Source organism: Antennarius striatus, chromosome 11 (assembly GCF_040054535.1).
Source record: "Antennarius striatus isolate MH-2024 chromosome 11, ASM4005453v1, whole genome shotgun sequence".
Taxonomy (NCBI): Eukaryota; Metazoa; Chordata; class Actinopteri; order Lophiiformes; family Antennariidae; genus Antennarius; species Antennarius striatus.
The window spans coordinates 20,516,614-20,527,512 of record NC_090786.1 but is presented as its reverse complement, the minus strand read 5'-3'; the positions used below and the strand labels follow the sequence as shown (position 1 = coordinate 20,527,512).

The following is a 10,899-nucleotide window of genomic DNA, read 5'->3' as shown; positions in this document are numbered from 1 at the left end:
AGGCAGTACAACAGACAGTACAACAGGCAGTACAACAGGCAGTACAACAGGCAGTACAACAGGCAGTACAACAGGCAGTACAACAGGCAGTACAACAGGCAGTACAACACAGGCAGTACAACAGGCAGTACAACAGGTAGTACAACAGGCATTACAACAGGCAGTACAACAGGTAGTAAAACATGCAGTACAACGGGCAGTACAACAGGTAGTACAACACAGGCAGTACAACAGGTAGTACAACAGGCATTACAACAGGCAGTACAACGGGCAGTACAACAGGTAGTACAACACAGGCAGTACAACAGGAAGTACAACAGGCAGTACAACGGGCAGTACAACAGGTAGTACAACAGGCAGAACAACAGGTAGTACAACACAGGAAGTACAACACACGCAGAACAAAAGGCAGTACAACGGGCAGTACAACGGGCAGTACAATGGGCAGTACAACAGGTAGTACAACAGGAAGTACAACAGGCAGTACAACACAGGCAGTACAATAGGTAGTACAACACAGGCAGTTAAACACAGGCAGTACAACACAGGCAGTACAACACAGGCAGTACAACAGGTAGTACACAGGCAGTACAGCACACAAGTATGAGAGGAAACACAAAGGGATGGTAAACATCTCTGTACTGCCTGTCGTACTGCCTGTTGTACTGCCTGTGTTGTACTGGGGGAGTTATGTGTGAGGAGTCCCTGAGTTGACGAATGTCATCTATTACATAATATAAATACTGCGTAGAGATGATTGAGTTTTGTCTTATTGTTCTGGTAGGAATACCCTGAAAAAACCTTGAATAGTCGGTTGATGAACTTCATTAATTACTGTGTGCTCATCTGTACTGCAGCTGCTATCAACTGATAGAGACACCAGGTTTCTATCAGTTCTAGAAACCTGGTGTAATTCAATCAAAACCCTAATGTATTACTATACATGAAAAAAGGATCTTTAAACTATAGGTCAAAGAATATGTCCTTACAGTAACCGTAATAGAGGCCTCAAGGTGTATATGTACTGTACTCTATAAGTAGATGTAATTTGCTGTGAAGTGTTTGGGATGTGTGTGCATGTTTGTGTATGAAATGGTTTTCTGTTGGCTATAAAAACTCAAGCTGCAGCCTTGGGCTTAAAAATGTTTTCCTTACCTTCTGTACTATACGCTACAAATTTGGGATTATTTCCATGTTGTTGTCTTATTCTGGCACAAACACATTACCTTCAGACATGTAAACATTTTGGAACAAGTTATTAAAGGAAAAAATTAGATTAAAAAAAAAGAGCTTCATGTGTGAACTCGTACTCCCAAAGGTGACCCAAAGCACAAGAAAAGTTGGCAAACAGATGTTGTTCTATGTAACAAGAGAAAACAAATAATCATGAAGGAAAAACTAGAACTAATTTGCGTATGAACAACAAACCATGGTGCTGGCTGGTTGACTTTCTGGGACTGCTTTTTCTAATTTATGACAGAAAACGTATTTTATTCAACCAGTAGACATGCATACTTTGACTCTGCACATTTAATTATATATGAGTTAACCTTATTGACACTGACTCTATCTGGTCTATCTGCCACTCTCTCTCTATCTCTCTTTCTCTTATTTCTTCCTTTTATTTCTTTTCCACCCAACCGGTCGTGGCAGATGGCTGCCCAAAAGAGTCTGGGTCCTGTCCGAGTTGTGCTTGAAGTAGGTGGTGTAGAGGTTGAAAAGTAGTCCCACGGTCCCCTGTGGCGCCCCCTTGCTGTGAGTCACCACTGACGACAGGCAGTCCCCCATTCGAACGTACCACTGGCGTCTGTCTGTCAGGTAGTTGTTGATCCAGCCCAGGAGGTGGGGGTCCACAGCCATGGTGGGCGGTTTCTCCTACAGTACCGGGGCTGGACGGTGTTAAAGGAGCTTGGAAAAGACGGCCTAACGGCACAGCCCCCCACGCCCAGGAAGAAGAGCACAGGGGGGAGGAGATACAGGAAGGGGTCATCAACCCAGTCTGGGGGGGGTCACACCCTGCACCTCGGTGGAGGTGGTGAATGTTCTGGAGTCCTTAGCCTCCATCCATTGATTTTCTTGTTGAAGAGACGACCGTTATCTTCTCGTCTGCAGAGGCTTTTTCCACCTTGCAGGTCATGGGTGTGCTGAAGCCTCTCTCAGCTGACTATGGGCAAGAGGAGGGGTACACCCCGGACGTGTCGCCGGTATATTATGGAGCCACATGAAACAGAAACACCCACTCACACCTATGGACAATTTAGATTGATTAATTTTGCATAATCTGCATGCGTTTGGAGGTGTGAGGAACCCAGAGAGAACCCAGAGAGAACCCACACGGGCAGGAGAACATGAAAAACTCCACACAGATAGAACTCGAACCCGGAACCTTCTTGCTGTGAGGCGACAGCGCCACCCACAGGCCACCATACGCCATTAAAAAATAATAAAAAGTGAAAAGTGAAAGTTTGTCTTCTTTGTTTTTTAGTTTCTCTTCATGTCCTAAACCCCCTCTGGAGCAGCACACTGCTCAACACCGGTTATATATATAAATGGGCACAGACTCCTGCTTTGCTTTCCTCCCGGGGAAGTCTGTAAATAAATAAATAAATAAATATGAAACCGATGACGTGAGGGGGGGGCGGTTTAAAAAACTCGGTCACGTGATTTCCAGCATGTCCTGTTATCTCGCCTGACTGAGTGAACCCTGAGACCGGTGAGGGAAAAGTTCAGGCGGTTTGTCGCCGGAAGACTTTTTGAGTGCGTAAAAACGCGCAGAGCGGCGGAGAGCAGCTGGACGTGATCGATGGATTTCACCAAACTGTGCACTTTTGAAACGTTCCAACAGGTCTGGAGGCACTACGGTCACGGGAGGGATCTGAGAGAGGTGGTGGAGGAGGAGTTCACCCGGATTAAAGGTAATAATCCGCTGTTCAGAGCAGGAAACCACAGCTGCGTCCCAACAGGTAGAGCCTGTCAGATCGCTGTGCTCCGACCAACCCAACCCAAACCAACACCCCGAACTTTTCCGTTCGTGACGTCAGGCGGTGTCCTCAAGAGACCCGTCCTTCAGCCCCCCTCATGCGGAAACGTCAGAAATACAGAGAGGAAAGACTTTTAAATGTCCCTCATCTGCCATAAAGAAACTGTCATCCTCATTAGTCCCGACAGGCAGTGCGTAAAAACTGATCCAGGAGCAGAAGGTCTACTTGATATTCCGACGGACAGTCAGTCAGATCTGTGGCAGACAAGAGGATGTCCTAACCCTGACCCCTGACCCCTAACCCTAACCCTCATCTCACTGCTCCTTCTGACCTGGTGCAGAGGGTTGGAGCTCTGTCTCCCATTACAGAGGAGGGTTATGGTCAGATTATTATTTTAGAATTAATAACTCATTTTTCAACTTTAAAGTCTGGAGAGAAAAAAGATCCTAAAGCTGGTTTTATTCTCAGAATGTGTCGTCATTAACGACAGGACTCCTGACACGCCTCAAGCCTCGGTCTGTTTACTGAGTGAAAGGTTTGACACGATTAAAACATTACTTGACAAGTAAATAAGTCTTTTAGTTGAGGTATAACATGAAGGTTTGTAGCTGACAGAACTATTGACCATGATGAACTGGAGCTTTAGTAGTTAAAGCTAAAGGAGTTAACAATCTGTGTTCAAGGACACGGTGTAACGATCAGCACCAGTCAGAGGAGCCCGTTCATAAAAAGTTCCACAATGTGACAAAAAACAAAATCAAACTCGAGTCCAAACTTTCGTCTGGAGCCGCGTCATAACTTGTTGGGTCTCTCCTCGCTACATGCCAATCCTTTTACAACATTTCATCCAATTTCCTCAGGTAGTTTAAAGCACAGTGGATGGGAGTGATCAGAAAATAAAATGTTAAACGTAATGCATGATGCATTTCTTTTCATATTTGATTAATGTTTGTGTAACTTATATATGATTAATTATGCAGAGGTAAAGTCTGCATGTCTATTGGTTGATAATACATGTTTTCTTTTCATAATGTAGGAGTTTGGGACTGTTTAACAAGACTAGAAAGGATCAAAATATTTACAATGACTATGATTTTTTTTTAAAAGTACATTTTAGATTTCAAAATTCTGTTGAATCCCTTTGTTTTGGGTGTCTAACAAAGATAATTATTTTAAGCCCCAAAGAAAAGGAGAGTTTAATGGTCAGAGTCGGGGGTACCAGTAAAGGTTCTTTTGTTGTTAACAGGAATAACGTACCTGGACCATGCAGCAGCAACCCTGTACCCCGAGTCCCTCATCAGGGACTACTGCAAGGATATTTCAAGTAATGTGTACGGTAAGAGATTATCAAGGGTTGTTTTTTTTTTCCTTGAGTGAATTTTTCATTGTTTTTTATGATTATAATTATAATTCACTGCTGATATCAAAGCATTTTGGGTGTTCTGTGTTCTAACAGGAAACCCTCACAGCCTCAATCCCAGCAGCAAATTGACGTCTGACGTGGTGGAGCGGGTCAGGTACAGGTAAGGCCCATTTACATCCACAAGTCTTCATAAGTTTCCTCATTGAAATGATCTGAACGATATTATTTAGGAAGAAATGATTTATGAACAGCGTTTTCTTACAGGGTGTTGCAGCATTTTAACACCACCCCCGAGGAGTACTCTGTGATTTTCACCTCCGGTTGTACAGCCTCTCTCAAATTACTGGCTGAGAGCTTTCCTTGGAGGCCGCAGACAGAAAACGAAGCAGGGAGTCGCTTTTGCTTCCTGACTGACAGCCACACGTCTGTCGTGGGTATGAGGGGGGTGACTTCTGCCTGTGGAGCAGTCGCCCTGCCCGTCTCCCCACAGGAAGTGGAAAACAAGGCAAAAGATGACATTAAAGGTGAAGATATTATTTGCCAGACGCCTCATCTCTTCTGCTACCCGGCGCAGAGCAACTTCTCCGGGAGGAAGTACCCCCTCAGCCACGTGAAGGGCATCCAGACGAGACGCCTCTACCCGGCGTGTGACCACCACGGCCGCTGGCTGGTGCTGCTCGACGCGGCCTCCCACGTCAGCTGTTCTCCCCTGAACCTCCAGGACTGCCCCGCTGATTTTATTCCCATCTCTTTTTACAAAATGTTTGGCTTCCCCACAGGTCTGGGGGCCCTTCTGGTCCATAACAACGCAGCAAGCATACTAAAAAAGACTTATTTTGGAGGAGGCACAGCGGCGGCTTACCTTGTTGGAGAAGATTATTATGTGCATGCAGCAAACATTTCAGACAGGTTAAGTCCTGAACAAGCCCCCCCTAAATCCTAAATATCCTCTGAAAGCTGACTGTTGTTCTCCAGCGGCTCATCTGTATTCATGTGGTGTTTCCTTCTTTCCCCTTTACAAAGGTTTGAAGATGGGACTGTGTCCTTTTTAGACATCATTGCTGTAAATCACGGGTTTGAAGCTCTTTACAGGATCACAGGTGCTGCAAAAGATGTTAATTTAAATGGAAAAAAACCATGACAGCACTAATTTGGGATTATAATTGCATAAGCATCATTTAATCCAAGTTAACATCAGCCGTATCCCTGTCCGTTTCCCTTTGTTTTTTGATTGTGTTCAGGTGGCATGCACAGCATCCAGCAGCACACGTTCGGCTTGGCACGCTACACTTACATGCTGCTGTCGTGCCTTTGCCATGGCAACGGGCAACCGGTTGCTCAGATATACACCGAAGGCCAGTTTGCGAGTCCAACCACACAGGGTGCAATCATGAGCTTCAACCTCAAGGATTCTGGTGGACAGATAATCGGGTATTCTCAGGTGCATTTCAAAGAAATATTTTGCGTTTTGTGAAGCTTATTACTGCACATTTTTGCATCTGTCATGTTGGTGAATATTAAAACAAATCCTCCTTTTTCGCTCAGGTGGACAGAATGGCCAGCCTCTTTAATATTCATGTACGCACGGGTTGCTTTTGTAACACGGGGGCCTGTCAGTTCTTCCTGGGGCTCAGCGATCAGCAGATGAGGAGAAACCTGCAGGTACAACATCGACGAATAAAGTGAAGTGTCAAAGGCTGTTCAGGGGCGTGTGTAGTAGGAATAAAAACAGTCCTGTTCTTTTTAAGGCCGGCCATGTCTGCGGAGACAACATGGATTTGGTGGACGGTCGTCCGACTGGATCCGTTCGCGTGTCCTTCGGTTACATGTCGACGTTTGAAGACTGTCAAAAGTTCCTGAAGTTTGTTGCTGACTGTTTTGTGGAGAAACCGGTCACAGTGGACCAAGAGAGACTAGAGAAGCTGAAAACAACCACCGCAGCATCGCAAGGCTTAAAACGCAATACTCCAATTGAAATTATTCATGGAGGTGTTTGTAAAGAAGAGCAGATTGAGAAACCTACTGAACCATCGTTGGAGGGTTTGGGACACCGAGAGTCAAACGGCACCGAGGAGATTCATCGTCTGACCAACATTTATATATATCCCATCAAATCATGTGGAGCACAGGAGGTTTGAGGATGGTTCCAACATTTATTTATTTCTTTCTCTCTTTCCAGATGTCTCTGATTTGAATCTTTATTCTTCACACAGGTTGACAACTGGCCGGTGGGACCGCTGGGTTTCCTGTACGACAGATGCTGGATGGTGGTGAATGGAAACGGAGTGTGTCTGAGTCAGAAGAGAACGCCGCGTTTATGCCTCATCAGCCCACAAGTCCGTCTGTCTTCAAATGAACTCATCCTGCAGGCAGCAGGTCGCACTGTTTTTCAGTCCCTCTTTAAAACTTGAACACCACTTTGAACCTTTTAAATTTCATTCAGTCAGTTTTCCTGTTTTGAATTTAACTTCAAAGACGTATCTGAATGTTTTTTTCTTTGTGGTTTAGGGATGGATACCATTTCGCTTCCCTTGGAAAACACCGCCCAAATGCACTCCAGTTGTCAAGTGTCTCAGAGTAAAGTTTGTGGTGACCGGTGAGCAAAGACACGTTCTTCACTCATAACATGTCATAGCTGATGCTGGTTTACTTCTTCTACCTTTTACTCCCAGTTTCACAAGAAATACCGATAGATGTATATAAAAAAAATAATAATAAAGATGGAAATCTCCACACATGATTGCATGATGACACAGTTTAAGGCAGTGGAGGTGGATTAGACATCACCTCCAATCATAAGCAGCATCTGCAGCCCCCCCAGGACACACAGTGTCACTACTGTCCCTCCTGCAGGGTGGAAACTGTTGACTGTGGGGAAAAGGCTGCATCCTGGTTTTCGGAATTTCTCGGACAACCATGCCGTCTCATTAGGCTGAATCCTGAATTCACCCGAAACATGAAGAAGCGGGGGGCTAGTGGAGGTATAGACTGTGTGTTCCCTCTTTCCTTCCTGTTTCTTATCTGTCAGATTTGAACATTTCCTGCTTGTATAACTTGTGTACCTTAGTTGATGTGACTGTTACCTTGCCTTCTCATCATTTTCTTTCCGGCAAACAATGTTCTTTAAAATTCATCCCTTTACATATTAAGAAAAACAGGAAATTAAATGTTTCATGTCTTTTTAAGTTTGCATTAAATATTAACACTCAACTGGTCAGAATTAAGGCTCACAGGGCCACAAAACACACCCCTGTGTGGAAGACTGGAGCAGAAAAGGACAGAGTCAGATCTTGTTTACAAGTCTGACATAAGATGGATGAAATGAACAAATTAGTCATTTATTCACGTGAACCAGGCGTCATGAGAGACGGTCACAGTTTGATGTAGAGTGACTGAACTGGAGTTATTTCTCAGACTAAGTTTGAATGGCATGGAGCCACGAGCGGCCCACTGGTAGACTGCAGACAGACGTCATGCTTTAATGGAGTCAGCCGCTCTCTGCTTTGTTGACATGAGCGCTTTCAGACAGAGGTCACTGCTACAGCGGCCTCTGTTTGTCTCCCCTGTGGACAGCGCTGAACAACCAATCTGTGTCGTTTCAAGCGGCGCTGGCTGTCCACCTGCAAACAAAGCGTGGCGGCGCTGGCGTCGAGCGACATCTAAAGTGGTGTCAAGCTGCAGTTAGACGAGAAAGAACACGACAAAACAATACTTTTTTTTTCATTTCCTCTGCATTTATTTGTCACTTATGGTTGATCGTGTCCTCTAATCATATTATATCAGTACATGTCAGCTGTTTTCTGTTAGACCCCACTAGAAAGAAGATAACACTTAGCACACCCCGCCTTCTACCACGCATGCCCTTTGGTGTGTGTGTGTGTGTGTGTGTGTGTGTGTGAGTGCGTGTGTGTATACATGTGTATTCGGTGCAAAAAAATCCCACACCACAACTGAGGTGCTAATATTGTCCCGCTCGCTCTAATAATTAGAGTTAATGTAGACTACATTGCCACCTACTGTAGTGGATGTGTAATTACACTTAATTCTAGCACGGCAGTGACAAAGGAAACAGAAATGTTGCTGTGCATTACAGGGGCCTCCAAAATCTTCCATTGTCATTTTTTCTTTCTTCCTTGAATTAGTCCTTAACTTTCAGGCTTCCAGGTTGGGCTGCATGTATAATACCGTCTTTCCACCTTAAGTTTACACAGATATTTGATTCATCACTGTCACTACATCCGCTGGCATCCCAGAGGCAGAACTAGATAGATTTTATTATATCATTGTTACTATTAGTTAAAACCAATATATACGTGACGTTGCTAAATAGTTGAAATAGTTAATAAGTTCATTAAATAAATATGGTGTGTTTGTCGGTGTTAGAAATGTGTCTTTTGAATAATCTTTTGAATTTTTGGTACTTTAATTTGGGAATATTTTACATAATTTAATGTCTGTTGATAATCTGATTGAACAAAGTTTTCTTTTTCAGAACAATTTGCACATTCATTAAAAAAAACAACAACTTTGAAAACAACCTGGTGCTTTCTTATTGTAATTAGAACTTTCAATCTATAGTAGTGACTTTTAGAAAATGTTAGATCTTAACTTTCCTATAAGGCAACAGCTGAGATTAACCTTAATGACATCATTAAAGCCATCATCATCAAAGTTATCTCAGCCTTAAAAAAGCTTCCTCCAGATCTGCTTTCACTGGCTGAGCAGTGACATCAGCAATGTCAATGGATAAATAATATGTTTGTAAATCAAATATTTAAGTCCATCGAGGTAATAAAGCTTTTCCTGTGCAGCTGCCCCCTCCACATCGCTGTCCCTGGTAAATGAAGCTCAGTTTCTCATCATCAACCGTGCCAGTGTGACGCTAATTCAGAAGCTGATGAGCAGCAGGTTTATATATGTTTATATTATATATGCACACACACACACACACAAATATGGATGATTTTTGTTCACACAATAACACACAGTTTCCATGTTCTCTTTCTCAGACAGGATGGTTCTGAGGGCGATGAGCTGCTTGATGCACAAAATGTCATTAGTCGCTTCCGAGCCAATTTAGTCGTCACTGGAGTGGAGCCATTTGAGGAGGATAACTGGTCACACTTGATTATTGGCGACACCCGTTTCGTGGTGAGCTGACGTTTGGATATAAATACTGAAGTCGTCATTTACCTTGAGAGCAGACTTCACAGAGCTGTGCTCCCTGTGTGTTCCACTGGAAGGTTACAGGTCAGTGTGGGCGATGCCAGATGGTCGGAGTGGACCAGGAGACTGGTCTCAGAACAAAGGAGCCGCTCATGTCTCTGTCGGTCTACCGTAAAGGGAAGGTCAGGGTTTTTTTACTGCTTTTTCACTCAGATACTATATGAGCTCCATGCACATCAAAAGATGAACCGCTGAATTTGTTATTTCATACATCTGTAGGTGACTTTTGGTGTGTACTTGACGCGTGAACAAGCAGAGAGCTCCACGCCTGCACACGTCCTCTCTGTTGGATCCCTCGTGCGACCAGACATGCAGTCCTTGAAGTAGTCGTCCTCTACCATCTTATTTCATTTTAGTTTTACTGCTACATTGCATGTCCTGTCAATGTGTGTGTGTGTGTGTGTGTGTGTGTGTGTGTGTGTGTGTGTGTGTGTGTGTGTGTGTGTGTGTGTGTGTGTGTGTGTGTGTGTGTGTGTGTGTGTGTTACTTTTAACAAAAATAACATGTTTGTACATGAAGGGCATGTGTCACCACAGATCTGTCAATATCTGGGATTGAAACTGCCCCATGGTCACCGACAGTATCGTCATAGAAAGGGTTAGAAAGTGATTATTGTGTGTCAGAAAGGTCTATATTGGCTTGAACCTGTTTGCTGATACATTATGTGTGTATAGAATTGCATGTATAATAGTATGTCCCACAAACTCACACATAAGTGTTGGTAAATTCCTCCAAAGGCTATTCCCCAATATGGTGTTTTCATGTGCCATAAGATTTGATTACGTAGTTTTTATAATAATTGCTTTTATTAATATATTCATTAATAAAACAAGTTAATGATTTTGTTCATTGTGAGGGGTGATAGTATCACTATTGGTGTGACCAATGACATCAGGTGGACGGCCACTCTACCCCTGAGCCACAGCTGGCCCACAATGCATCTGAAGGTATTTAATGATCAAAATAGTTGTTTTCAATACATACATGCTAACTCTGATTCTAAAAGTTGGGGCTGAGTCATTATTACTATAGTGTAATAATCCTAAGAGTACACAAAGAACAAATAGGAGGATATAACATCTTTATCCAACAACTAATGAAATATGGACTTGTCAGACCAAACAGTTTTCCTGTTTTTAGCAATAACAGCATGAAAGATGTTTTCTTCTAAACTTTACATTGAATGTACCCTGTTGAGAACTGCTGGTCCTTAACATTTTGTAAACATTTTTTATGATGGATGGATGGATAAATAAAAACACTTTCATCTCTTTTACTGTAGAGTTGATTTGGGGACAGATATGTAATACTATGCAAGTCAGAAAATTG

At 43.3% G+C, this 10,899-nt stretch overlaps 1 protein-coding gene across 2 annotated transcripts; it reads left to right on the top strand.

Annotated features, from left to right (window-relative positions):
- The first annotated feature begins 2,666 nt into the window (after window positions 1-2,666).
- Window positions 2,667-10,846, top strand: mocos (molybdenum cofactor sulfurase). Of its 2 annotated transcripts, none has more exons than XM_068326964.1 (15): window positions 2,667-2,915; window positions 4,228-4,317; window positions 4,438-4,504; window positions 4,609-5,253; window positions 5,368-5,444; window positions 5,586-5,785; window positions 5,890-6,006; window positions 6,093-6,476; window positions 6,558-6,720; window positions 6,853-6,940; window positions 7,198-7,325; window positions 9,156-9,252; window positions 9,354-9,495; window positions 9,595-9,692; window positions 9,790-10,846. In XM_068326964.1, the coding sequence occupies exons 1-15, from the start codon at window positions 2,804-2,806 to the stop codon at window positions 9,791-9,793; spliced, it is 2,412 nt and encodes an 803-aa protein (XP_068183065.1). In that variant the 5' UTR covers window positions 2,667-2,803; the 3' UTR covers window positions 9,794-10,846. The 2 variants fall into 2 exon arrangements, with proteins under 2 accessions (XP_068183065.1, XP_068183062.1); XM_068326961.1 differs by having other exon boundaries at window positions 2,668-2,915; window positions 9,588-9,692.
- Window positions 10,847-10,899: the final 53 nt, after the last annotated feature.